This window comes from Fusarium venenatum (assembly GCF_020744135.1).
Source record: "Fusarium venenatum strain MPI-CAGE-CH-0201 chromosome Unknown EDB82scaffold_3, whole genome shotgun sequence".
In the NCBI taxonomy this organism is placed as follows: Eukaryota; Fungi; Ascomycota; class Sordariomycetes; order Hypocreales; family Nectriaceae; genus Fusarium; species Fusarium venenatum.
Window position 1 is genome coordinate 3,197,481 of NW_027072131.1, and position 25,266 is coordinate 3,222,746.

The 25,266-nt window shown below is 49.2% G+C and overlaps 10 protein-coding genes across 10 annotated transcripts; 2 read left to right on the forward strand and 8 right to left on the reverse strand.

The window, feature by feature from the left end:
• Nucleotides 1-663: 663 nt before the first annotated feature.
• Nucleotides 664-3,480, reverse strand: EDB82DRAFT_505989 (P-loop containing nucleoside triphosphate hydrolase protein). Its single transcript, XM_025727297.2, has one exon. The coding sequence runs from the start codon at nucleotides 3,411-3,413 to the stop codon at nucleotides 936-938; it is 2,478 nt and encodes an 825-aa protein (XP_025581778.1). The 5' UTR covers nucleotides 3,414-3,480; the 3' UTR covers nucleotides 664-935.
• Nucleotides 3,481-3,573: 93 nt separating this feature from the next.
• EDB82DRAFT_505990 (uncharacterized protein) lies at nucleotides 3,574-4,438 on the forward strand. Its single transcript, XM_065608750.1, has 3 exons — nucleotides 3,574-3,797; nucleotides 3,848-3,891; nucleotides 3,971-4,438. Exons 1-3 carry the CDS (start codon nucleotides 3,793-3,795, stop codon nucleotides 4,294-4,296), a joined length of 375 nt encoding a protein of 124 aa, XP_065463939.1. The 5' UTR covers nucleotides 3,574-3,792; the 3' UTR covers nucleotides 4,297-4,438.
• Nucleotides 4,439-5,715, reverse strand: EDB82DRAFT_505995 (nucleophile aminohydrolase). The gene is made up of 5 exons (XM_025727299.2): nucleotides 5,485-5,715; nucleotides 5,424-5,430; nucleotides 5,322-5,374; nucleotides 4,874-5,261; nucleotides 4,439-4,820 (listed from the first exon to the last, which is right to left on the reverse strand). Exons 1-5 carry the CDS (start codon nucleotides 5,513-5,515, stop codon nucleotides 4,490-4,492), a joined length of 810 nt encoding a protein of 269 aa, XP_025581780.1. The 5' UTR covers nucleotides 5,516-5,715; the 3' UTR covers nucleotides 4,439-4,489.
• A 461-nt stretch (nucleotides 5,716-6,176) lies between these two features.
• Nucleotides 6,177-10,983, reverse strand: EDB82DRAFT_546726 (uncharacterized protein; the record flags this gene model as incomplete). The annotated part of the gene is made up of 7 exons (XM_065609470.1): nucleotides 6,177-6,919; nucleotides 6,997-7,120; nucleotides 7,178-7,638; nucleotides 7,727-7,865; nucleotides 8,236-8,294; nucleotides 8,424-8,553; nucleotides 9,349-10,983. The coding sequence occupies 7 exons, from the start codon at nucleotides 10,981-10,983 to the stop codon at nucleotides 6,177-6,179; spliced, it is 3,291 nt and encodes a 1,096-aa protein (XP_065463940.1).
• A 904-nt stretch (nucleotides 10,984-11,887) lies between these two features.
• On the reverse strand, nucleotides 11,888-15,094 carry EDB82DRAFT_236364 (uncharacterized protein). Its single transcript, XM_025727303.2, has 4 exons — nucleotides 14,142-15,094; nucleotides 14,021-14,087; nucleotides 12,988-13,967; nucleotides 11,888-12,936 (listed from the first exon to the last, which is right to left on the reverse strand). The coding sequence occupies exons 1-4, from the start codon at nucleotides 14,906-14,908 to the stop codon at nucleotides 12,075-12,077; spliced, it is 2,676 nt and encodes an 891-aa protein (XP_025581783.2). The 5' UTR covers nucleotides 14,909-15,094; the 3' UTR covers nucleotides 11,888-12,074.
• A 1,054-nt stretch (nucleotides 15,095-16,148) lies between these two features.
• Nucleotides 16,149-17,293, reverse strand: EDB82DRAFT_506025 (mitochondrial 54S ribosomal protein bL19m). Its single transcript, XM_025727304.2, has 2 exons — nucleotides 17,098-17,293; nucleotides 16,149-17,046 (listed from the first exon to the last, which is right to left on the reverse strand). Exons 1-2 carry the CDS (start codon nucleotides 17,249-17,251, stop codon nucleotides 16,508-16,510), a joined length of 693 nt encoding a protein of 230 aa, XP_025581784.1. The 5' UTR covers nucleotides 17,252-17,293; the 3' UTR covers nucleotides 16,149-16,507.
• Nucleotides 17,294-17,440: 147 nt separating this feature from the next.
• EDB82DRAFT_506027 (uncharacterized protein) lies at nucleotides 17,441-18,816 on the forward strand. Its single transcript, XM_025727305.2, has 2 exons — nucleotides 17,441-17,613; nucleotides 17,675-18,816. Exons 1-2 carry the CDS (start codon nucleotides 17,505-17,507, stop codon nucleotides 18,736-18,738), a joined length of 1,173 nt encoding a protein of 390 aa, XP_025581785.2. The 5' UTR covers nucleotides 17,441-17,504; the 3' UTR covers nucleotides 18,739-18,816.
• On the reverse strand, nucleotides 18,817-20,267 carry EDB82DRAFT_506029 (cysteine synthase). Its single transcript, XM_025727306.2, has 2 exons — nucleotides 19,915-20,267; nucleotides 18,817-19,860 (listed from the first exon to the last, which is right to left on the reverse strand). Exons 1-2 carry the CDS (start codon nucleotides 20,030-20,032, stop codon nucleotides 18,863-18,865), a joined length of 1,116 nt encoding a protein of 371 aa, XP_025581786.1. The 5' UTR covers nucleotides 20,033-20,267; the 3' UTR covers nucleotides 18,817-18,862.
• Nucleotides 20,268-23,759, reverse strand: EDB82DRAFT_506030 (uncharacterized protein). Its single transcript, XM_065608751.1, has 2 exons — nucleotides 23,209-23,759; nucleotides 20,268-23,142 (listed from the first exon to the last, which is right to left on the reverse strand). Exons 1-2 carry the CDS (start codon nucleotides 23,257-23,259, stop codon nucleotides 20,386-20,388), a joined length of 2,808 nt encoding a protein of 935 aa, XP_065463941.1. The 5' UTR covers nucleotides 23,260-23,759; the 3' UTR covers nucleotides 20,268-20,385.
• On the reverse strand, nucleotides 23,760-25,146 carry EDB82DRAFT_506032 (ClpP/crotonase-like domain-containing protein). Its single transcript, XM_065608752.1, has 2 exons — nucleotides 24,823-25,146; nucleotides 23,760-24,770 (listed from the first exon to the last, which is right to left on the reverse strand). The coding sequence occupies exons 1-2, from the start codon at nucleotides 24,962-24,964 to the stop codon at nucleotides 24,040-24,042; spliced, it is 873 nt and encodes a 290-aa protein (XP_065463942.1). The 5' UTR covers nucleotides 24,965-25,146; the 3' UTR covers nucleotides 23,760-24,039.
• Between the last annotated feature and the right edge of the window lie 120 nt (nucleotides 25,147-25,266).

Below are 25,266 nucleotides of genomic sequence, written 5' to 3' on the forward strand. Positions count from 1 at the left end.
TGAAGCCCTCTTACGGATACACACAGATACACGATTTGCGACTCAGTTGTGCATAGGGCCAATAGCTATCATGCCGTCGTATCCAGGAAGGCTATGCAAAGAGCCATGCATAATAAAATGTGAGGAATGTCTGAATCTAGACCGCCTCGCCCTTATCACGTCACGTATACCTTGAATTATCAGTAAGCATCTTGTAATGAATAACTGACAACACCAGAAGGATGAAGAATTTGTAGTCAAAATTCCTTCATGATTTTTTTGGGGTTGCAACACAAAATGGAACCAGAAACCGAGATCAAACCCTAGTACCGCCAAGCTTTCTCCCCGGAACACTAGGTGACGCTAGTTCAAAGGGCCCCAGCTCCAACTTGAGAGCTCTGGCTTTAATTATTAAAATAGCTGCGACAAAGGTATTTGTCGATATAGTTTCTTGTTGGCGAAGTTGAACATGGCATTGACTTGCCTTGGTCCGTCACCCTTGACATCGTATAATACCTGCTTTGTCGTAGTTGTGCCGCACTGATACTTGTCTGTGTGATGCATGTCACCCTGTAATGCTGTGATGTCGAGTTCTTTTCCGAGATCTGATATGGATGAATGAGTCTTCTTATAGTGTAACCGAATCACAACGTCGCCTTGTTCTATCCAACACCGCCATGTCACCTGGACTTACCGACTCATGCACTGTCACCGTTCCCATGCATATACAGTAAGCCATTCACTGGTCCGAGTCACCCATCGTTTCATTGTCAATATAATTGATTGTATCTATTGCTTGCAATCTGATCAGCATTTGCCATGTCCTTCTGTCTCCTGAACGCCGAATCTTCCCCGTCCTTGCGCCTAAAAAAGCAACCGTCGACAAACTGGTTCCCTCATATTTCCGAAGTTTTATTCTGTCATCCTCCAATACCTTTTATCTAATTATCTCTCTATTACTGCGCCGCCGCGCGACGGGCATTCTCTCGTCCGATCTTCTTGAAAAAGGCATTGCTGTCTGCCTTCTTACGCTTCGCCGACATCTTCTTGTTCTGCTCGATGTACGCCATATCCTGGCCACCACTGAGTTCGCCGAGGGTTCCTGCCGTTCGTCGGACTCCCTTCTTCTTCTTGCGTCCCATGGTGCCTTGATGGAACATGTCGTCATTGGGATCATCCTCTTCCATACTCTCATTCTCCACGAGTACCTTCTGCAATAGCTCTCGACGCTCCGAGACATCTGCGAATGCCAAGCCAGGCGTCTTTTCGATGTTGGCGAGCTGAGTGATAACCTTGAACGCATATCCCTGATCAACAAGGAAAGCTTGACGCTTGGAAGAAAAGTACATTTCTTGAGTATCCTTTGAGACCAGCGAATAGAAAAAGGCGTTGAAACCCTCATCGTTACGTCGCTTGGCTCGTAGAATTCGGCCAAGACGCTGTGCCTCTTGACGACGGGAACCGTAGTGAGAGGAGATCTGGATGAGGCATGTGGCCTCAGGGAGATCGAGAGACGTATCTCCAATCTTGGACAGGAAAAGTGTATTAACGTTCGGATTGTGCTGGAAGTTCTCCAACACTTGGAGACGTTCTGCTTGGCCGGTACCGCCATAAATGAACGCCTTCTGGAGCTTCAGAGCATATGCTTTGAGAGCATACACGTTGTCCGAGAAGACAATAATCTTATCCCCGCGTGATTCGTGATAGTTGATAAGATATTGGCAAGCCTGAAACTTTCGTGGGTTCATGATATACAGCAAACCCTTCTTTCGACTCGGCGCCTTGAGGTACTGATCGTAGAACTCGGTAGGCATTGGACACCACACCTCAGCACACTGAACCCTGGCAATATGTCCTTGTTTTGAAAGCTCCATCCAGTTGGCCTCGAACAGCTTTGGTCCAATCAGGAAGTTCAGATCCGAAATCTTGTCGTCTTCTCGCAAAAGTGTAGCCGTGAGACCGAGCTTGGAGTGAGTCTTGATTGAGGACGTTACCTTTCTGAAAATATTGGCGGGCACGACGTGCACCTCATCCAGCAGCATCAGACCCCATTCTCGACCAGTCAGGAACTTCATCATCTTCTCGGCGTCGTAGGATCGTGCTCGAGATTGTGTGACCATTGCATACGTTGTAACAATGATACCTGTGCTTCCAGTGAAGACGTTGTTCTTAGAGTCGGATGTGAATGCAACAATATCGTCAGGGTTGATGTTGGACCACTTCAAGAACTCATTCCGCCATTGCACAACTGACATGGAACTTGTGCACAGAACGATCACACCCTTCTTGATAGTACAAGCTGCTGTAATGCCCACCAGCGTCTTTCCAGCACCACAAGGCAAGACAATAAGACCGCTCTTCGCTCGTCCGTTACCGAACATCTTGCTCAAACTCTTTTCCTGGTAAGGACGAATCTGAGTGCCTGGCTTAAGATCGATGTCAAGGTTGGCGTTGGCCTCATCCCTTCGGAAATCGTACTCTTCAAGAACTGGGTATCCTAAGTTCAAGCATTCCTTCTGCACGGTTTCGACGTCCTTGTCCGCGATCTCAAAGGAATGTGTCACTTCTTGGTCCTCGTCATCTTCCTCGTTCAGCGTTGCAAAGACCTCACCCTCCTGAACAGGCTGTCCATCCTTTCCTGGTTCGCCTGACTGACTAAGACCATTCGCCTGCTTCGCTCCTGCCGCGTTCTGTGTACCGGGAATAACAAGGCCTCCAATTTTGGGCGCCACTGATGTTGTGATTTCTTCTGTGCCTTGCACGCGCAAAGGTCCGATTCTGGGGTTCTTGAGGAGAGTTTGGAGCATGTTTGGGTCGGGGCTTTCGACGTAGTACTTGGTATTCTTGAGGACTAGCTTTACCTTGCCGTAACTCTGAGTACAGCTTGTAATGAAGTTCCGGATCTCATCTGGCAAAGGCGTCTTGAGGAATCGGTCTAGAGTGTTGATGATGTCCTCTGGCGAAAGTCCAACGGAGACGGCAGCATATAAACTGTGTGTTGTAAGAGCGTACTCGTGCATGAAGGTCGGTCGTGACAAAGGCTCAGAGATGGTGATGAGGAAATCTTGAGCCTGCTCAGCAAGCGGGTTAAAACTCTCCAGAATAATGCGACCCTTCTGAGGGTCGATCCAGAGAGGTCGGTTCTGGTGGTCTTTCTTCAAAACCAGGTAGGAGAAATCACGGTCGCCAAAAATATGCGGAAGAGGATCCCGAATCGCGTGTCTCTTCTGGTAGCGATCCAGGGAAAATATGTCTATGTTTTTATTCAAATCACGTTCCAGAGCCTCATCGACTGGGGCTTCATCCTCCTCCGGCACCTCTTCATTGCTGTCGATCGTTCGTGGCGTTGCAGCGCCAGGCGTTGTCATCCGCGAAGACCTGCCGACTTTCGCTCCGCCCTGCACGGCACCAGCAGCCTTCCTCTTTGGCGGCATATTCGTCGTGATGGTGAGCGGTTCCGAACTTCTTTGGTGGTTGTCGTGAAGATGAGATGCAAAAAGCAAAGTAGAGTTGGAGGTTTGAAAGAATGCGCCTAGACGTTCATGATGAACGTCACTGAATTGTGATGACTAATGTTCTAAATGGGTCCTTCTCCCGCCTCGCTGTGCTCTGTTTTAGCGTAGCTCCTCCAGGGGTAGGTATGGAGGCTAAAGTGCGTCCATTCCCTAAAGTCTGAATAATACACCCCGCCAAAACTCTCCAACTTTCGTCTAAACTTGACGTGCAACTATCCTACAGACACCCGACCGCAATTCTGAATTGTCCACCGACACTACCTCATAAGCATAGAACGACTTCTATTCATTTATCACCATGTGGTACGATAGGACTCGACACGAGCACACGGTTCATGATTAACAGATATTAGTAAACACATTCTCAATGCCCAAGTTGCTGTCCGATCGCCATGTTGTACGTAGAACCATACTGAAGCTGGCGACTGCAGTTTTTCGATGTCGCCTAAAGCCTACGAAGCTAACTTCACGTTCAGGCAAAAAATGGTTCGACTGCGTCGAGTGTCACGGTGAACAGGAGAGTCACCCTTTGAAAGAAAGCTACGAAATGATTTTTGCCTGCAAGAAGTGCAGAAAATGCTTCCGAAAGGACGTTACAGAGTTCGAGGAGGCTGACGAGTTCTGCCCCCACTGTGACAACCACTTTGTTATCGATGCGAAGACACCCCAGGCGGCCCTGTCAGTCGAGAGCGAAGACGTGCGAATGGACAACAAAATGCTCAGGGACGACAGACAAAAGACCAAGACTAAGGGCATCAGGTCCATCTTTGACCCGTCAGATGATGCTGACAAGCTAGGATAATGGAAGCAACCAGATAGCAGGAGAAAGGTCACGGCGTTCAGGGTACAATGGTACACAGCGAGTTGTCGCTTGCGTGGGGAACAAATCTAATAGCGTGCATCCCGTCATTACTTGTGTTAATACAATGGCACTAAGCTCTGATCCTAGAGGCTCAACGCGCGCTTGTTTATGTATCCATTCTCCAAAGACCTCTTTATTCCGCAGCAGAGTCATCTTGAGATCTAGTCAGGATGGCAGCACTGCCAGTTCCAGGGGTCCGGCCAGTCTTCTTCTTAGCAGCCTCCTCCTGCTTCTCCTGCTCAATCTCCTTGACGTAACCCTCGATCTCCGATGTGGGCAGTGTCTCAATAAGAGCATCGGGCGCCATCAGGGAAATCTCGATGTTCTTGGCTCCAGTTTGAACGACCTCAAGCAGCGACTTGATGGCCAGTCGAATGGTTGCCTCTCGGTTCATATCCTCCTTGTAATTTCGCTCGAGGAACTCACGGACCGTCTTGCTGGAGCGTCCGATAGCATTTGCTTTCCTTTGGGAGAGTCAGCGTTGTGTCTTCCGCCTTGAAGAAGTATAATATCTTACCATGCAGAGTAGATACCAGAAGGCTCAGTCTGGTAAAGTCGAGGGACGTTGCTGCCATGATCGAAGCCTACAATCAGAGTGCTAATGCCGAATGGTCGGACTCCACCAGCCTGCGTGTATCGTTGCTGAACGCCAGCGACATATTTAGTGATATAATCGATGGTGACGGGGTCTTCGACTGAGAGACGGTGGGACTGCGCCTCTAACCGCGCCTTGTCAACGAGGATACGAGCGTCGGCGTTTAGGCCAGCGAAGGCGAGAGCGACGTGGTGATCGAGAAGTTGAATCTTGGAAGGCGTAATGCGAGTATCTTGCAACTTCATAGCCGAGCGCTTCTCACATCCTAGCACAACAACATCGGAACCTTTGACACCGACAGCACATGTTCCTGTTAAGAGTATAAGCCATCGCGGCAACAATATCAGCTAACCCAGAACCTAATGCATACCTCGCTTGACAGCTTCACCGGCATATTCGACTTGGAAAACGTGACCGTCGGGACTAGTGGGATGTTAGGAAGCTTCGCGTGGAGTGTTACTATGAAACCGACCTGAAAACTGAATCTTTAGTTAGCGATGTATCATTAAGCATAGAACACTATAGGAACTCACCCGACAGAGCTCTGTCGTATCCGGAAGCCATGATGTAGGATTAGAGGGATTTGGTTTTGAGAGCACGGTAATTGTGAGTAATTTGGAATGCTTCTGTTGTTATGATAAAAGCGAATCGAGGGGTTGATGCTGGATTTGGTCGATGGGTGTTGACGTTGATGTGCTGGGGTGCTAAGCTTCGTCAGAACGGCAGCCTGCCAGTTACCTACGGGCAGGAAGGCTGAGAGCTGGAGCTCCCCAGCTAACGGACAGCAACCAGGCCGGAGGATCAATTCTCCGCTCTCCGATGACTGTGTGTATAGGTTTGCGCACAGAGTTCTCGCACTTTGCAGCTTCCATTACATTCATGTATGTATCTGAATGGAATTCATACCATCAATCATACTCCATCGACTAATTCTGCCCTGCTTGAAACCGATAACTAGCTCTCCAATCCCGCGGGCTCCTTTCCATCCTTCTATCCTACAAAAATTCCCCCATCTTACTCTACACTGACTTTATCGCCTCGTACAAGCCTTCCAGTCCTGCTGTTTATCAATCTATATGAGGATCAGACCAAAGTGTTGTCAAAGCAATCAAGGTTTTGTTATTTACATGAATTGCAAAACGGCGGAAAAAGAAGGGAAAAAACAACGACGCGGCATGTATACTAAGAGCATGGCCTCTAAAGAAGAGCACTCCAGCGTCCTTCATCAGAAAGTCGCAACCTCAGACCATTTTTGACTTTGCAAAACACCAGCAACATGCTGCCCTTTCTCGACTAACCGCAATCGGAAGTTGTCAATCCACATTATCTCCATCAGTCCGTCCTGCGAAGTCGCATGGATGTCTTTATAAAAGTCCATTGCTACTTTCATCGGCAGGATTAGCATATCAGGCTGGGCAGTCTCGTGAAGGACTGAATCTAGCCCGCGACAAATATCCGCAGCAAACAGACGCCCATGCTGATATTGAGTGATATCAATCTGCAAGTCATACGGCAAATTGGGCCACATATCTGGATATGCATCGATGGCCGGCTGATAAATGATTCGGTGCAGATTCTCAATGCATTGATGGAAATGAATTTGTGTCATCCAGTAATATAGGAGTGCAAGTCCAGTGTTTCCGTCTTTAAAGGTGTATAGATTTGAGAATGGAAGAAGACCACCAGGGTTGATAATTTCATCGGCCCAGTAAGCCATGGGATATCCGTAGCTGGGTCGGTTTGCAAACTGAAACCAAGCACTGAAGTGTCTTTCGAGCGAAAGACAACTGCGGAGAAGCTGTTGGGCGTGGTATTGTCGACTGAGCGTGGCTTCTATAGGCATTATATGATCGACTTGAGCAAGAATTGCTGGTAAGAAAAGGACATGGTCCAGGAGGCTGTCCAGCAGAGATTTTGGATGTCTTTGCCACGGGATCGTTCTCCAGTCATGAGATGAGATAAAAGTATCTTGCCGCCTAAGGAGAGCAAATCCGGTATTGAACTCACTTAGTACAACAGAAGTGACAGATGTTTCTAGGGGCTACTTACAGCTAAAGGTCGATATACCCGAACGAAGAAATGGTGATTAGGGAAATGGCCAAAATAAGCTGGACCCAATTTTCTCACTTGGTTGGATCCAGATTCGCCGAACGCATATGCTGTTTCATGCTAATAGGAGTCAACGTGCGATCGAGGCCAAAGCCATCAGTCCATGCATGCACCAACCTCGAAAAAGAAAACACAATAACTCTGCGCCGAGTCATCTTGATCATGAGAATTTGGTATTCGTGCCAAACATTGAGCTCTAACGATAAGGTCGCCTTCACCCATAAAAGGTTGTATTTCAGTCAGCGTGTATGGTGGAAACGTAATATGGAAAGGCGAAGAAGATTCATCCCGAGCTGAATTGTTCGGCAGTGGACAGGGGAGCCTGGCGTTGAGGGCTGAGACGAGGACTGAATACTCAGCACCTTGACTCGACATGGACGTATGGTTCTCCCAAGCCGACTTGAGGGGTTGGGTTGGGGTGATTTCTAGAGCTCTGGGTGTTTTTTTGGCTGATGGCGATCTTTGCTTCTTGGACGACGACCCCTTCTTGGGATGGGAGGCGACTCTCCCCTTATTCTGTGGTGTACCAGTGATGAATACTCGTTCCCTCTCGTACCCTTCGCATTCCTTTCCGCTTGCTATGCATTTGTGGCAGTATGGTCTCTCGTTGCTACACTATTTGGTGTTGTTAATTTGACTTGACTCGCCATCAATGGGTTGGAATACCAACTTTGACCCTCCTACGTCGGCACGTCTCGCAGCCTTTGTATTTTCCGGGAACACCAACCATAATACTAACTTGAGATGAAGAGATAGATTCAGGAGTTGGGCATGTTGTTGTCGCAACTTGTGTTCGAGGTGGCCACTATTATAATCAAGCGATTTGGGTCACAGCTAGGATTTCGGAAACGCCGTCTGCGATGCTGCAACTAAACAGTCACCAGCATAAGTTGCAGTGAGGCATTCTGCCTACCTACTCTTCCAACACCCCACACATCACAAAAGTTCATATTCAACACATGCATAAGGCTGGTGCCATTCACTACCAACAGCGGGTAAAGTCACCTCAGCGCAGAGGCTCAAATATGTCGTCTTGCATAGCAATTACCTGCGATGGTTTCATCTTGCAAATGAGATCCAACATATACGACGAATTGGACGAAATAGACGCTTGGAATCAATCCAAGCCCGATGGGGGACAGTCTGCTTACGTATCCACCAAGGGCACACCTTACCTTACCTTGCCTTGGCTGGTTGGGGCTGGGGCTCGGACTCGATGATATGACGAAATGGGCTGTGTTAGGAATCAACTGACACAAGGGTATGAGTGATGATGCCAATGGGCAACGACCCACGACAGGGACTTTGGGGCATGGGTGATGTATGCTACCAAGCTACGTATAAGCAAGCAGTCTTCACCTACAGGGGAACTTTTGGTCTAGCGCATCGGCATGTGTGGAGAACGTGTTTCTAAGGTGCAGCAGCCCCATAAGGCTGACAGGGAAGCACTGCATGTGTGGAAGGGTTGTAATAGCCTCTCGTCGGTTATCAGTCTATTAGAGTTGGAGCTTACCAGTTGGCATAGGGTGAGAATGACAGATTCCAAATGACCATGAGGTATTAACCCACATTACCCTCCTATCAAGTACAGGATAGGATAGCAGAGGAAGCAACGGCATGTAGCCCAACATATTGGCACTTGGAAGATTGACACTGACCTATACTGCAACGTTCAGTCATTTGGAGTATTCCAAATTATGGCCATGGATGGATGAGTTAGGCGGCCGACTTGGAATACTTCCGAACGACGGGACAGTTTCCGCTTTATGAATTGACCGTTGCTCTACTCGTTCAAACCCTTCTTGTTTTTATTTATCCAGACGTCTAATCAATGCACGTTTCATGGCTTAAATATCGATATACAATATTCTCCTAGCTCCCACAGTCGCAATACGGCACAGCATTGCTCACATCATGTTTTGGGCACCATTATTCAAAACGTCTGCGCATTCTGATTCGCTCCGTAACAACCACAATTACTATAGCTCAAACGGGGGTGTAATCAGTTGAGCAAGCAGCATGCAATGCATGACGCTGCAGAGCAAGGGGGTAAGATATGTATATGCTGGCACTCGTATACGAAACCAAGAGACAGGGGTATCAGATATACTTGTAGGGGTTCATGATGCCATTCTGGGTCAGATGTCAGCCCTAAGCTCGGAGGAAATGTAACAGCGAGGAGAACAAAGCAGCGTGATAAACCCTGTAGGGCTGAACACACAAAACATGGAACAGAAATGAGCGCGGAGACGGGAAGGAACATTGGAATAGACAGGGGTCAAACTTACAGGATCAAATAGGTTCTTGATCTGCTTCATCACACCGATAGTGGTGTCGTCTCGGCTGTAGCCGATGAACTTCTTCTTGGCGATTCCCAAGCCATGCTCAGCACTGATGCTGCCGTTGCGCTTCTGAATCCACTCGTATACCCAAGGCTCCAAGGCTTTCTCGACGGCGGGATCGTATCTGCGCACGGGAATGTTGAGATGCAGGTTGGAATCGCCCATGTGGCCATAGCCTAGGACGTCAACGACTGGGTGGTCGGGTGTGTCACCCAATAGGCCAGCCTCAGTCATACGGGCCTTTGTGTCCTCGACGAGCTTGTACATCTCGTTAAGAGGGATTGAAATATCGTACTTGTAGGTACCGCCCCAGTGGCCAAGGCACTCGGTGATGCCCTCACGCCAGCCCCACAAGTTGCGAAGCTGTGTCTCGTCTTGGGCAACGACGCCATCGGCAATAACCTCACGGGTCATAACATCCTCTAGGAAGGCCTCAAGTTTTGCGTAGTCATGCTCGCTGTTGGAGCCGCTCGTCTCGATGAGACAGTAGAAAGGATACTCGCCCTCGAGAGGATGCTCCTGGCCCTTGACCTCTGAAACGATTCTCTGACTACGGCCGTCCATCAGCTCAAAGGCGGAGAGAATCTCTGACAGCTGCTTCTTAGCCTCACGGAAAGCAAGCTGAGCCTTTTCGTATGACTCTAATCCAAAAACGGCAACATTGACTGCAGGTGATCGCTGAGGGCATTGGATGGCGATCTTTGTGATAATACCCAAAGTTCCCTCAGCTCCAATGAAGAGCTGCTTGATATCGTAGCCAGTGTTGTTCTTGCGCAGGGTACACAGGTCATTGATGATGGTACCGTTAGGCAGAACGGCTTCAACACCAAGCACAGTGCCGTGCAAACTGCCGTAACGGAGCAATCGCAGGCCGCCAGCGTTTGTGGCAACGTTTCCACCAACGTGGCATGAGCCCTTGGCACCGAGGTCGAGAGGAAAGATATAACCCTTTTTGGCAAGGTACGTATCAACAGCCTCAAGGACACAGCCAGCGTCAATAACGAGAGAGCCGCTGACCTCGTCAAAGGAGCGGATCTCATTCATGCGGGCCATGCTAATGACGATCTCATCGAAAACAGGGACAGAGCCTCCCACGAGGCCTGTGTTTCCACCCTGAGGCACAACAGCCAGACGCTGCTCGTTACAATACTTGAGGACGTTGCTGACTTCCTCGGTAGTGCCTGGTCTCAGCACCAACTTGGACTGGCCCTTGTACTTGTGCATCCAATCCTCGTTGTACGTCTCAAAATCGGCAGCGTCTACGCCCGTTCCATTTGTTACACCGTCGATAATGGCCGAGGGGTTGTCGCCCAAGATCTCTCGGAAGCGCGCGACATGCTCAGGCGTCACTTGAGCGAACCTTGAGTCGCGCTCGAGCTGCGGGTACATTTCGGACGTTAGCTTGCCTTGCTGAGCCCGCGTGGGAGTAACGAGCCTCGCGGCTGTGGTGGAGAGGCATCGGAAAGGCGATTGGGAGTGGACGATGCCTCTACCAAGAGCATTGGCCCTCAGAGAAGCAGTCCTCCTGCTACCAGAGGTGGGCGCTCTGAGGGCGCGGAAGAGCTGTGAACGACAAGACATGCTGGCAATTTGACTCTGAATCGAATTGACCTCGCAGGTTCTTTATTCGATGACCCGATTCGGTTATAAACAAAGCAAACAGCATAAGCCAAGAGAAGGGAAGGAAGAACGAAGATGTAACAATTATTGCCCCCAGCAACTTTTTGTTAATGGATTGCGCAAGGCTAAGACTGGAACTGCGGAGCCCACTTGACACACAACCTGGACTACCTACACAATACATAGACTACAACCGACACCGGCTCTGCAAGTGATTGAATAACTGACTGATACAGGGGGGCAGTTCTTGCTTTGTCGCCTATAAGAGAACGCGCAATTAACGGCGACGCCGTCATCGGATTTACTTTATTTTTCCTCAACGGCCTAAAACTTTGTGTTCAAACGGGTCATGCCACTCTAAAAGTCTCAGTATACTTCGGCCAAATTAACCATACGCCGAATTCAGGTTAACACCAAGAGGCGGCGATAAAGCGCATTCGCCGCACTGAATTGCCTCCTATTTTGACTGCATGTGTAAGACTCTTTTACCTACCATTGACTACATAAATAGATACGAGCATGCACTATTTTCATGTTTTGGAATACCAAAGTTCCTGCATCAATAGCCATAACACACAGATCGTTGTTCAGATTACAAGGACTTTTGATCGGCACTTGATAATTCGCATATAAGCAAAAGTTGGGTGTCAGATTTATCGGCTCAATAAATAGAATCATTGACTTGTCAAGTCTCTGGTTTCTTCATGGTATTAACTAAAAAGAGCTACTCTCACGGCGGGTGTCCCCAAAGAAAGCTGGGTAACCGCCCAGTGTTGTTATCCTATCTCTCCATCTCTACAATCGTCCACTCTCTGGTATAACTCAATGGAATATTCATTTGTCAAAAGTCCCTCCACCTTCGCCTGTACAAAAAAAACAGCACTGTCGAGTATTGTATTGGTCAGAGAATGAAGGCCATCGTCTCATCGCTTGGCTTCCCTCTGCCTATCTTTCCCTCCCCTCCTTTTTGGGCACGCTAGGTTAAGCTTCATATTCAATTCCATTTGAACAGACGCATGCATCTCTAGCCACTGGTTCTCCTCTTGTTCCTCCTAGACCCCGTTGGTGTGAGGGCTCTGTGGCTCAGGATTAGACCTGTCCGACTGGGCAGTTTCTGGGCCTCCCTGGCCATTGTTTTGTTCGTTGATCAGTTTCTCCATAAAGGAAATGTAGTCGTATTGCGGCATTCCTCGGTCTTCTGACATGTCTGGCCCACTGTGTGCGGGCATGATCTCGACGAGTTGGTCAATCACTTCATCGGGTACCAAGCTGTGTCGTAAATCCATCTCTGTCACATACGGCTTGCCATCTGCCACCTCACGGAACGATTGGTAAACTTGCTCTGCCGTGTTCTGGTCTTCTGTCACATCCACCATGAATCGGATAAATTGTTCAAATGTCACATAATCTCGTCCACCAGATGTCGCATGGAAGTAGTCGTGCATCTCATCTTCCGAGAACACAAGCCCAAGAGACGCGAGGGCTGCACTGAATTCGAGCTCCTGAAGAGAATTGGTATCGTCACGGTCGAAGTGGCGGAAGACACTCTCAAACTCTTCCAGCTGGATGGGTGTCAGGTTTGTCATGCTTCGTGCGACCATTTGGTTTTCCAAAAAGGCAAGCTTCTTCTGCACTGATGTCTTGACAAGACCCAGTTCGTATGACAGCTCGTCGTATGTATAAGTGGTAAAGTCGTTCTCCTCAATGTTGGCCTCTTGACACTTTTGGTCCAGTTCTGAGATCTTGTCCAGGTACTGGTCCAAAGGAGAAAGACTTTCACTAAGCTTCCTGACATGGTGTAATTGGTCTTCAACATCGCCATCAAGGCCAGATAGGGCTAACTGCATTGTGTTAAGAGCCATTGCAAAGTCATTCGCTTTGTCGGCAAAGGATTTGCGAAGGGCGTTCTTGATGCTGAAAGACAGTCAGTCAAAATGTTAGATATCTTTCTGCGGATAGACTTACTCTCGAATGGTCTCGTTAATAAGCTGGGCGCGTCTCATCTCATTTGATGCCAACTCTGCCCACCTCTGTTCAAGAGCATCCAAACTCAATTCCGCCGGTGGGTCGTATGGTCTCAGACGATAAGTGCCTAACTTTGTCTTGATGTTTCCAAGCAACGTTGCCAGATCACTCTTCTCGGCAACCCATTCTCGCTTCTTGCCTCTCTTGTAATCAAAGAACTGGTTCAGTTGAGCTTTGGCATCGACGTAGGTTCCTTCGAATGTGGCCTCCTTCCAAACCTCGATTCGCTCCTGGATGGCTTTCAGGAGTGCCCGCATCCGTCGTTCGTACGCACTCTGCATCTCCCAAGCGCCTTGCATGTTATTGACAAACTTTTCAACACGACGACCAGCATTCTCGACCTTTTCCATTTGCGAGAATGCGTGGAACCAGTAGGCGATGTAAGTCATCAGGGATCGCTCATCGGGCTTCGCAACATCGCACACATCCTCTACATCCAGCAGCTTGGGGATACCAATCTCCTTATGTGCGATATCGAAGGCCAGTTGCATGTTGCCTCGGTGGTCTGACTTGTCCAAGGCATCGTAGTCGATAAGGTCTGGTCGGTGAATATCCAGTAGAGCACAGAACGCTAAACCGTCGTTCCAGCTGCCACTAAAATCTCGCACCTCGACCTCGTCGTAACATGCCGTTTTTCTTTGACACCAAAGCAGCAGGCCTTCTTTTGCTGACATGCCCTCCTCGTTGATGTCACTGATGGTGAACCGGAGAATCAGTGTCCAGATGAGACCCAGAACAATCTTTTGGTTACCATCAACAACATCCTCCGCACCAATGTTGGTCATCTGAATACCCCTGGATTTGACAAAGTCGAGTGCCGTGTTCGCATTCTCGAATTTTTGTACTCGAAGCTTGGGTTTTGAGGCATAGCGGCCGAGCGATTCGTGTGAAAGACATTCGAGGAGGTGAATCAGCATAACCTAGGCGTAGGGATTAGTCAAGCTGGTCAAGGTTGTGTTCTCGTTCAACTTACACCGTCACTAAGATCCTTCACAAGGTCCTTAACCTCAAGGTTGCGAGCCTCGATCTTTGTATTGAGCCTATGGAAACCAATTTTAGATTGTTATAGACTATAATTGGAACAAAATACATACCATTTTGTAAAGGTCTTTTGTTGGACCGTAACCCATCTTTGCTGTTCCGCAAAAGCCATCTTGATTAACTTTGGGTCATGCGACTCAACAGCAGCAAGAGCGTCCGCAGGAGTGGGATTGCTTCTGAAGTTTCTTGGACTTGTCGATTGTTCCTTTCTGTGAACCCCTACAGGTGACGGTACGTTTGTAGCTGTGCTTCCAGACCGTTGCGATCGAGCAGCATGCAGTTGTGACTTGTCCCGCCTGGTGCGCGGGGTCGGTGAGGACGGTGGGGAGGAAGAGACGGAGGAGAAAGAAGCGCCTGTGAAGGATCGATTGCGGGCGATGAACTCAGGTACAGGCGAGGAGTAAGTGTTGCTGGCGAGTGAGGAACGGGGAGAGTGTAAAGAGGAGTCGAGAGAAAGGGAGATTGGAGTCGAAAATGAGTCGAATGAAGCGGACGAGACCCTCGAGGATGTAGAAGATGAAGCCGAGGCCGAGGCGGTGGAGATGCACGATAAGCGAGATGATTCCGATATTGAAGCTGATGGGGAATGCGGACGTGGATAATGGAAATGGGGATGACGCTGCTTAGATTTGTTGTTGTCAAGGCCTTGGTCGTGTTGTTGCTCTTGTTCGTTCTCTTGGTCCTTATCCTGGGAGTCGTTGCTGCACTGTGCCTCCAAGTGTAAACAAAAATCGGGGAACTTCTCGTTACCATCCAGGTTACCGGGTTGTAGTGGAAGCATCCCCTGAAAAGCCTTGACGGAATTCCTAATAGCGTCCATTTTTAGTTCTGAGGGACACGTTCTAGCGGTTGCTGTGAGCCCCTGTTAAGGTGCCAAGTTAGGCCAGGTTAGGTATGGGCTGTTGACAGGCAGGGCGTCTCTCAGTTGGTTGGAGGCCTTTGAAGGTGGTATAAAGGTAATTTAGGATTAGATACGAGGCAGAGGTGGAAGTTATATGAATGTTCAAATTAATACGTCTCTTTTTTCAGGCATTAAATCGAGAGGGCGGCTGCTGTTGGGTTTATACTTGAGTATTGGGTTCCATCTCTTTCATCCCCAGCACCTTGTGAACCTCCTCGCATAAGATCCATACCACTGCATTACCCTTGAGATAATGAACAGCATGATGTAAAGAGGTTTAGTCCTAGTGGGACAAACAGTGAATGCTGTTTAAGTTGTTTCTATTATAATGTTTTTTGATATTCCCCATACTTTACTCAATTGTTTAGTAGCGACCTACTACTAAGTTTCACACTCGAGACTCAATGCACATGTCAACTAAAATGCACGGGAACGGGAGTTTATTTCCAGGGGGTCCCTGCGACCGGTTGCAAATCCCGGCGCATGGCGTTCGTTGTTCAGCTGTTTTTGGTGCCACTTGGAGGGGTACAATTGGGGAGTGGCAGAAACAGTTCATCTCCATATTACTCGTTAAACAACCTAACCTAAACTTGAACGCGTGTAAGCGGTCGACTGGCTGTAAACGTTGAACGGTTCGTGAAACGTGTAAACCCCCTTTCTTATGCGAGTTGAGCTAATCATCTTTATAGTAAAATTTTAGCTTAACCAAAAATAAGGGCAGTTGTCCGTGTCGTATAGCATAGCATATAGGTGGTATTGAAAGAGCCATGGGCTTAGTGTAACCTCCCATAAGCACCTAACTCCTTTACAACCTATGAGTTCAAACCTATCTAGTCGAGATATGAAAGGAAACAGTAACAATCGAGGAGGAATCCCTTGTTCTTTAAAACATTACATACCAAACCACGGATTGAGTGAGTAGTCTATTGTTGACTGTTCCGGGATTTAATCAGTTGCTGACGATAACTGTCTCAGACAAGCCATTTGCATTAACACCACCATCATATGGTGCATACCCACTAGGTACGAATGATAAAGGACTACAAATATTGTATCGCAGAAATAGCGCACTTTACTGAAATCAAGTATCACTATTGGCGACATTCGAGAACTTGCTATTATTAGAGAGATAATTCGCATCATGTTCAGGCTTACCTACGTATAGATATCAACATAGGGGACGTGCCCAAAGAAGGATGAAGTAGAAACCGCAGACCTAATAACATGTCGTATATTAACCAGTATAGCTCAGCCGAATCTATTTGGTCCTTCCTCTTTCATTGGACGATTGGTCTCGAATAAGGTCCAGATATGTAATATGGGATGATCAGAACCGGTGGGCTTGACGATTCGAATCTCAACACAGCGAAATGATGACACTGGGGGCCGCTGAAGTATCGTCGTTTCCATATAGTGAGGGTTGATGACAAACGGAGACTTTCATAAAGTGATTGATACACTCTATGCAAATTCTTATACACAATTTATCATACAACCATCCCCAATGCCGGAATTCATTTATGGCTTCTTCTGTCCGAGAATCCTGGCATGTTGCTTTCCAGCCGGCTTTCCAGTCTGACTGGCCCGTGACCGTAGAGTATATCTCTCCTTCTTCCAGGCAAACACCATCTGGTCCACACTGCCCATGTCGTGCTTGGGTTTGCGCATGTATGTGAGACGAGCACGTCGTGCCCTCTTGGGTCGTCGCCAGATAATATCGATACCCGTCACTGTTGGGCTGTAGATCTTGAACCACATCTCAACGCCCACCTTCATCATCTGTCCTCTCAGTTGGATGGCCGTATCCTGGCCCCGGCGTCGGATTTGAAGAAAAGCGCCAGCAAAGGGCTCGCCGCTTTTTGTTGTTACCATCAGGACATCTCCCACCTTGGCGCTGTCGGCATGTTCCCTGGAGAAAAGTCGTGTGCGTGCGCCGGTTGGATCGAGTTTGGTGATTTGCTTTTCCAAGAGTGCGGGCATGGGATCGGGGTGTGTGCTGCGAATGCTCGGGACGCGAGGATGAATGTAAAATTTGCTGACCTTGGCAAGATCCGCCCCTAGATAGTGTCAGTGATATAATTCGTAACGACAGACACAAAAAAACGTACGTTGCTCAGCGCTGAAGGCATTTGAGATCCGCTTAGCCATAGGCTCAACAGCGGCTACTGAAGAGGCATTTCTCTGGAAACTCCTCTGGAATCTCGTTCGTCGGAAGGCAGTCTTGAGACAGCCGACTGGCCGTCCCAGGCTTGCGACGTTCATTGCGATGTGACTTGCCGCGAAAGATACGACAATGAAGTTGAGCCAGGCTAGAATTTCTGGAGCTACGTACAATGTTCATGACCCAACGATGCCAATTCCCAAATTTGATTGGTGCGGTCCCGCAGTTTGTCCGCCCGGGTTATTTTCAAGAGCACCGTTGTAAGGTAAGTTTGGTGCTGAATATCTGCTAATTCATAAAAAAAACAGCCATTTTTCTGGACCAGCTCGATCATTGAGTTGCGCAGCCAGCAAGATGCTGAACAGGTCAATCATGCCGGCCTTCAGGCCGCTTGCGAATTTGCGAGTGTCCCTTGCAAACCCTGCGCCCCAATACCGACGCTTCAGTGCAACTCCTACCCGATGTAGGTCAACTCGAAAACAGAAGGCATTGATAATGAGATAAACCCATTGACACTTTGCTAGGCTTGAGTGCCGTCTTCGCAGAGACCGAAAACCCCGAGTTGAACAAAATTCTTATCGATGTTCAGGAGAAGATCATCCTTCCAGCATACCTGCCCGAGACACAGAGGAAGATTGTCTATAACCCAAGCAAGAGCGACTTCATGCGGCGCAACCCCATCGTTATCGAGCTTGATGGCCTTGAGCATACATTTTCGCCAATCGATATAAAGAAGGACATCCCGAATTCAAAGACAGCACTCACGCAAGCGACCAAGCTAATGAAGACCAAGGAGGAATGGGACAACATCGCTACGTTCCTCGCCGGCTACAAGAGGGCTGGGATTAAGCTAGAAAAGGAGCACTATTCGTCCTTGATTCGGAGGGCATGCGACGCCCAGCAGGAATATTCCATTATTGAGTGCGCCAAGCAGGCTGACAAGACTGGCCTTACTCTAAGATACGATTCCTCAATCACCCTCTTAATGTCATCCATCAACCAAAGGATCTACGACTCAACGCGAGAAGAGCAAGATATTCTGCAAGCTTTGAAATGGAATCAACTGATTTGGGATCTGATACAACGTCCACAGCACGAACGGAAAGAAGAGTTAATCTCTAGGCTGGCTCACTTCAGCCCTACCATCCGAGGACTTCTTCTTTTCAGCCAAGCACATACAATCCAAGCGCAACAGGCAGCCGGAGAGTCTGTCGAGAAACTCACCAAAGAATTGCGGGATAACGTAGAGTTCATCGCCGCAGCGTGCAAAATTGAGCGGCATCGCGGCATGGTCCCCTCGTGGCACAAGTTGAACGTACGCAGTGACAAAGAGACCCGGACGAAGAAGGACCCTCTCAGCCCCTACTACTATGTTAGGGTACTTGCTCAGAACATCAGAGCGGTGGAACTTGCACAGGAAATTATTGGCGACGACGCAAAGAACCTGACGCATTTCCATGACCTGCTGGAAAAACATGCCGAAGACTTCATCAAGGCAGGCTCTGAAAACAGGAAAGGCTTTGGTCTCGAATATGAACGTATTACAGGCCGGAAGCCTGATTGGGAGAAATACTTGACTATGGATTAGACAACCACTGAGATGTTGTTCTCCAACTAATCAACGATGGTTTCATCCAAAACTATTATGGAAAGATTGATGGTGGTTTTCATGTAAAATATATGTATCATCTAGATTCCTTCAAAGGCACGTTCTATGGTAGAACAATGTACTTCTCCAAGTGCTTGGGAATAGCTCCCAGAAGTTTCTTATCGGTCAACCACTTGCGAGAGAACAATCGATCGGCATATCTGTAAGCGCCATCGCAGAGAACAGTAACAACAGTGTGGCCCTTGCCCAGCTTCTCAGCAACCTCTTTAGCAGCAACAACGTTGAGGGAAGAGCTGGCGCCAAGGTAAAGACCTTCCTCATCCAAGCAGCGGTAGACCATCTCAATACTCTTCTCGTCCGAAATGTGAAGCGAACCATCCACCAGGTCGATATCTGGTTGGAGGTTGTCAGTGATGCGACCCTGTCCGATACCCTCAGTAATACTGGAGCCAGTGCGCTCGTTAAGCTTGCCACCGGAGGATACGTAAGAGTGGAGGACACTACCGGGAGGGTCGGCGAGGAAGCTCTTGACCCGGCCGTTGGAGACGTCCTTCAGATACCTTGTAATGCCTGCCAATGTACCAGCGGTGCCAGTAGCGCATGTGAACGCATCAACCTTTCCATCTGTTTGCGCCCAAATCTCAGGACCTGTCGTCTCGATGTGCGCACGGCGGTTAGCTGTGTTATCGAACTGATTTGTCCAGACGGCATTGTCCAATCGCTCTGCGTGTCTACGGGCCTGGTGGTTGTAGTTCTCAGGGTTGTCAAAAGCGACGGCGGGAACGGGGTAGACCTCAGCACCAAGGAGCCGCAGAAGATCGATCTTGCCTTGGGACTGGGTGTTGGGCATGTAGATGACAAGCTTGTAGCCGCGAGACCGGCAGACGTGGGCAAGGCCGATCCCAGTGTTTCCTGCGGTGCCTTCGACGACAGTACCGCCGGGCTTGAGAAGTCCTCGCTCCTCGGCGTCCTTGACAACGTAGAGAGCTGCACGGTCCTTGACAGAGCCACCGGGGTTCATGAACTCGGCCTTGCCCAAAACCTCGCAGCCGGTTTCGTCGGAGAGGCGGTTAAGACGGATGAGAGGTGTGTTTCCGATAGCTATAATAGTTTAGCTTGTTGGGTACGCTTTAGTAGAATCCAAGTAATGCGCACCTCCAGTCAAACCTCGGGAGACACCTTGAGCTCGAGCGACATTAAGAGTATGGGACGTAGGAGCTGCAGCGGCTTTGGCCGCAGTGGCGGCGAGCCTTCTAGCGCTGGGACGAAACATATTTTTGATACAAAGCTTCGCGGGCCTAACAAAAACCAATTGACAAAGCTTCCCAAGGCTAGGGAGGGTTGGTGATTAATCGTGGAGGTTCAGCTTGGTAATATGGGAAGTACTTGATGGTGGGGCCGCGATCGGCAATGGCGCAATCCCGGGCTGTCGGCGATGGGACGGTATTCCTGCACCGACTTCCACCAAGGCGTCATTAGATCTCAGTGTTAGGTAGGTAGCGACGGTCATCCAAATCAGGCATTTATAAAAATGGTTAAATGTCCAGGTAAAATATTGATAAGTGGTAAATATCCAAGGGTATTTCATCTTCCAGGTATCCAGCATAACGCTCAGCTTTTATATCTTCAAGGAGTATTCTGTTCTAACCGCACGTATGGTGCTGGGAACAAACCTCGAGAACCCATGTATGCTCCAAAGAACCATTCTCCGTTAACATCTTCAATCTCTTTTATTTCCGCTCCTCGTGGGAAGAGAAGCTCATCGTCGGCTCCCGCCTTCGGGTACCAGCCAAATCTCGCTGTCGCTTTCATTCCCACTCCGCCATCAGGGGGAAAAGTCTGAATAAACCCACTCTCCGTCGGCGCGGTTTCTGATACATCTCTCGTGACGAGCCGGGAAAGTTCTTGATCGTCGTCGTGCCAGACCCATTTCAGGAGGCCCTGTTCGCGGTGTTCCGGTTTTTCTGGCGCATCTGACTTGAGTCCTCTGCCTCCCACTAGGTCTTGGGCTATGTACCGCCATAGTCCGATTTTCCCATCTGTAAACGCGACAACCACCATTCTGTGGCCATTCAAACATCTCCTCCATCCAGAGTGGCCGTTCTCAGGGCTTATTTGTCGCTGGGTGACTAGATTGCCATAACAGGAGGAGCATATATCGTAATCGCCTGGCGTAGCATCTGGAACCAAAGTACTTGTGCAGTGGTAGCAATGATACCGTGCCTGGTTCGGCTGAATGGGTTCCTGACAGATGTCACAGCGTGTCGTGAAGGTCAGTGGCTTGAAGGGCCCAATATTGGATGCATTGGGGCCTTTGAGTATGGTAGCGGCTGTTGGCCGACCTGGCGACCTAGGAGGACTGCCAGATCGACTTTGGTTTGGCTGAGTGGCTTCGTGAGCTAGAGGTAGTAGAGTATGTGTGCAGGACCTCCCCTGATTCACACAATCGTTACAAAAGCCCCAATCGCCTTCATTACATATGTTGCACCGCCAATAACAATCATTTGTCCAAGCAGAACAGTTTGCACAGAATGTACCGCTTTCTAATCGATGCCTGGGATCGTCTGTCGTGAGCGTTTTTCGTCCATCAGCCCCACCAGGAGCTGAGCGAGGAGGCCGGTAGCGACTCGCAGTCAACATGTGCGGCTTTGCCAGAGAAGGATCCCCTTGCTGTTGCCTTGTTTTCTCCCATTTTGCCCAGGCACCATAGCCGAATCCAAACCAGTAGAGACAGCCCTTCCCAGCTCGGTAGCAGTCGAGACACATGTTCCATTGCCCGTTAGCACAAATAGAGCAGTTGTAGTGCACCTCATATTCGATATGCGGCCTATTGCATCGAGAGCAGCTGACAGAAGGCTCCGGATATAGGTGTGATCTTGTCCTCTGGTGCGCCGAAACTGTTGGACTGCTGGTCGGGCTGGTCACTGTCTGGTGGACGATTGCAAGGTCAACAGGACGGGGCCTGTTCGAGCGACCAGCTGCAGGGTCATGATGAGAGAATAAAGGAGGAACTGATGCACTCGCCACGTTCCCCTGGCGACTGGCAAATGAGAGGCTCCCAGTGTTGGTACTCGATGGAGCTTCCGTAGGGTTTGGAAACGGCGCGGTATGAATAGGGGTACTTGTACTACGTCCTTCGCTGAGGCTAGGCCGGGACTGGGTAGGATCAGTAGTTTGGGATCTCGAGCCTAGGTCAGTTGATGACCGAGCAGCAGGCCTGTTCTCAGTTGCAGTTGCGGTCGGGAATATCGGGGTGGTCGAGCTACGACCTCCACTTGCGGTCCTTCTTCTTGGCCTCCGTACCGGCTCCTGAACTTCGAGACTCGCTGACGCTGCGTTCGTTTGTGGACGACTTCGTTCCTCAGTTTGGCTTGCAGCACTGGTGGCACTTGCAGCACTCGCAGACCTAGAATGTGGTCGTGATCTTTCCCTTGTTCGACCTCCTTCAGGTGCCAACATACGAGCGTCTGCCGCTGAGGCCTCAGCAGGTCGTGTCAGTGGAGGGTAGTTATTTCTCCGTGCTTCTTGGCGTGTTCGATCTCTCTGACGCCGTCGGTATGCCTCAGTGATTCTCCTACTAAGCTCGTCGTCGCGACTCAAATCGATATTATCCAAGTCGAGTCCGTCGAGGAGCCCTTCTTCCTGAATCTGTCTTGCAAATGACTCTATTTCCCGCTCGATATCCCTCTCGCTCATGTCACCGGAGCTTATGAGTGATCGAATGGATGACTGGTGCTCGATCTGGCGTTGTCTTGACTCGCTACGTCGGCGGCGTCGTTCCCCTTCCACTGGCAGTTGGTCGGAACTATGCTGGCTTCCGTCGTCTATTCGCGGGCGGCGGTTTCCTCGCTGATGGCGGCCATCCAAACTTCGATCCCTTTCCCGGTCCCTTTCCCTGTCTCTGCTTGATCTTCTCCTGTCATCTGCAGATCGACTTTCGCGCCTCCGTCTCGTCCTTGGCGGTGCTGAAGAAACGCCGGCTTCTTGTAAGCTCAGCTCTCTGACCTCTTCTATCAACCTTCTATCCTCAGCATCAGCACGTCGCTCCTCAGCCGTTCGGCGAGTATTGATTGTTGGCAAGACTTGATCGCCCGGCTTGTACTTTTTGGCCATCTCTTCTTTTTCCACCGCAGAGCGATCTTTTCCAGGGCTGGCTGCGATGAACATATCCAGAAGAGTGACGACGGTGGCATTATGTTGGGTGGTTCGTACAGTAGCTCGACACGATGGGCATGTAAAGATATTGGTGCCTGGAGCAGGTGGGTTTGGCGACCGCTCGGCCGTCGCGGCCTGAAAAGTAAACCATTCCTTCAAGCAAGCACCGCAAAACGTATGAAGACAATCAAGCAGAGTCAAAGGCTGGTAAAGGAGCTCCGTGCATATCTGCGCGCATAGTTAGCTACTGTAGGCGGTTATTGACTCTGGAGACCAAAAGGCGGGGAGATTTACAGAGCACGTCAGCTCCTTTTCTAAGTCCAAGCCAGTGTTTGTAGGCTCCATTCATGATACTGTATTAAATATCACCCTTGATATGGGAAAATAAGAAAGCGCGGGCGCCAACAATAGCCAGCGCTGGGTGAGTAGAGGCTGATTGAAGATGCAAGTTGAGGATGATGTTCTGTCGACTGCCAGAGGTTCTACTGTACAAGGTGCTAGTGGCGGGGTCGGTCTGGGCCTTACGGCTCACCCATGAAAGACAGTCAGGAAGAACTGCATTTACACGACACACCTCTTTTCAAGCTGGTCACAATACATTGAACATGGGTTGGGCAGCAACCTGGAAAATGGGAAGGTTAACACTGCATATAGACAGGGTCACGTCTATCTATGTATGTCCGCGGAGCGTGTAAGACATTATCTGCACTAAAAGCCGAGTCAAGCAGCAGAGCTGAACTGTAGGTTAGCAAGTAATGGAAAGAAAGGACATTCGAGGCTCTGACGCTTGACGCAATACGATAGTCATGAATATTTATACAAGCGTCGATACAGTGCATTCTATTTAGTGGTTCTTACAGCTAAGCTTGAGCTTAATAATTCATCAGAAATTGCTGTGAATTGATTTTATAGTTTGCACCAACCCTCCGTAGCTTGAGAAGCTATTGCTTCACTCCACTCATGAATAGTTCAATGGTGTGTTGGCCAATGTGTAGGTATAAGGCAGCACATCATGATACATACGTGTTTGGCCGAATTTTTATCCATTGTGCTTAGACTATTATGTATTTCTCTCACCAGGAGCAAAGACACGCATTGATCTAAATATCTTTCGCATTATCTGTCTCATGAGTGGCTCCACTCAGCTTTCTTCTTCTCTGCGAATGCCTTCATACCGATCTTTTGGTCTTGACTACCAAACAAACTATGGAATACTCTTCGCTCAAACTCCACACCGTCGCGAAGAGCAAGGTCCTGGCTCTTGTTGACAACCTCCTTAGCGGCTTGAACAGCGACCTTGGAGTAGCCAGCAATTGTCTCAGCGAGTTTGAGAGTCTCCTCCATCAAAGCTTCATGAGTTGGGAAAGTTCTGGCAGCGAGTCCCCACTTCTCAGCATCAACTCCAGAAAAGTTCTTGCCAGTGAGAATGAGCTCCATGGCTTTTGATTTGCCAATGGCACGAGTAAGGCGTTGGCTGCCTCCAGCACCAGGAACAGTACCGAGCTTGATCTCAGGCTGGCCGAAGTTGGCATTCTCGGTACAGTAAATAAGATCGCACATCATAGCCAGCTCACAGCCTCCGCCTAGAGCGTGACCTGAGACAGCAGCGATGATGGGCTTCTTAATTTGAGTGGTGAGATCGGACCAAGACTCTATGAAGGAGTTGGTGTAAGCTTCAGCGAAACTGAGAGGGGCCATCTCCTTGATATCGGCGCCAGCGGCAAAAGCCTTTTGAGATCCGGTCAAGATAATGACTGAAGTGTCATCGGCTGCATTGAATTCAAGAAGAGCCCGGTTGAGCTCCTTGATAAGAGGTGTGCAAAGAGCATTGAGAGCCTTGGGGCGGTCCAGTGTCACTGACAGAATAGTTAGCTGCCGAATTCTAAGTAAATAGTGGGATATTCTTACCCTGACCGACACCAGGCTTGGGCTGTGAAACCTGGATATATTCGTAGGTCTTGGAGCTGTAAGCTCTGGCAACTCGAGGAAGAGTTGACCTTTGAAAAGGCACTCGAGCGGCGACAGGTCTCAAGCAGCGGAAGGCGTTCATTGTAAAGTTCTAGAGATAGAAAACGGATAACGAGTCTATACTATAGAAGAAACAACCTGCGTATCTGAAGCAATTGGGTTTGTACAGAGTCTAGGCCAGGTCAACAAGAGCTTGACTGGTTGGGGGGTGCTTTAAGCTTCCCCAGTGACGCAACTGGACAAAAGAGCCGAGGATAACATGGGCCGGCCATATCCATTACAAAGCCGATGAGACGGGGATGATTGTCGATAGACGTCACGTGCTTGTTTTGATACTGCTACTTGGTCTGAGGGTCCATGATTTGATGTTCTGTTGCATGAGTA

Bases quoted from the DNA above. Each gene is read 5' to 3' on its own strand.
- EDB82DRAFT_506027 (XM_025727305.2), top strand. From the start codon at position 17,505: ATGCTGAACAGGTCAATCATGCCGGCCTTCAGGCCGCTTGCGAATTTG. The intron at 17,614-17,674 runs GTAGGTCAACTC...ACACTTTGCTAG, and splicing joins CAGTGCAACTCCTACCCGAT to GCTTGAGTGCCGTCTTCGCA.
- EDB82DRAFT_236364 (XM_025727303.2), bottom strand. From the start codon at position 14,908: ATGGACGCTATTAGGAATTCCGTCAAGGCTTTTCAGGGGATGCTTCCA. The intron at 13,968-14,020 runs GTAAGTTGAACG...CCCTACGCCTAG, and splicing joins TGAAGGATCTTAGTGACGGT to GTTATGCTGATTCACCTCCT. The intron at 12,937-12,987 runs GTAAGTCTATCC...ACTGTCTTTCAG, and splicing joins ATTAACGAGACCATTCGAGA to CATCAAGAACGCCCTTCGCA.
- EDB82DRAFT_505990 (XM_065608750.1), top strand. The intron at 3,892-3,970 runs GTACGTAGAACC...CTTCACGTTCAG, and splicing joins TGCTGTCCGATCGCCATGTT to GCAAAAAATGGTTCGACTGC.
- EDB82DRAFT_506029 (XM_025727306.2), bottom strand. From the start codon at position 20,032: ATGTTTCGTCCCAGCGCTAGAAGGCTCGCCGCCACTGCGGCCAAAGCC. The intron at 19,861-19,914 runs GTGCGCATTACT...AAACTATTATAG, and splicing joins CTCCCGAGGTTTGACTGGAG to CTATCGGAAACACACCTCTC.
- EDB82DRAFT_506032 (XM_065608752.1), bottom strand. From the start codon at position 24,964: ATGAACGCCTTCCGCTGCTTGAGACCTGTCGCCGCTCGAGTGCCTTTT. The intron at 24,771-24,822 runs GTAAGAATATCC...CTATTCTGTCAG, and splicing joins CAAGCCTGGTGTCGGTCAGG to TGACACTGGACCGCCCCAAG.
- EDB82DRAFT_506025 (XM_025727304.2), bottom strand. From the start codon at position 17,251: ATGAACGTCGCAAGCCTGGGACGGCCAGTCGGCTGTCTCAAGACTGCC. The intron at 17,047-17,097 runs GTACGTTTTTTT...GACACTATCTAG, and splicing joins TGCCTTCAGCGCTGAGCAAC to GGGCGGATCTTGCCAAGGTC.
- EDB82DRAFT_505989 (XM_025727297.2), bottom strand. From the start codon at position 3,413: ATGCCGCCAAAGAGGAAGGCTGCTGGTGCCGTGCAGGGCGGAGCGAAA.
- EDB82DRAFT_506030 (XM_065608751.1), bottom strand. From the start codon at position 23,259: ATGGAGCCTACAAACACTGGCTTGGACTTAGAAAAGGAGCTGACGTGC. The intron at 23,143-23,208 runs GTAAATCTCCCC...CTATGCGCGCAG, and splicing joins AAAAGGAGCTGACGTGCTCT to ATATGCACGGAGCTCCTTTA.
- EDB82DRAFT_505995 (XM_025727299.2), bottom strand. From the start codon at position 5,515: ATGGCTTCCGGATACGACAGAGCTCTGTCGG. The intron at 5,262-5,321 runs GTATGCATTAGG...TACTCTTAACAG, and splicing joins CGGTGAAGCTGTCAAGCGAG to GAACATGTGCTGTCGGTGTC. The intron at 4,821-4,873 runs GTAAGATATTAT...ACTCTCCCAAAG, and splicing joins TCTGGTATCTACTCTGCATG to GAAAGCAAATGCTATCGGAC.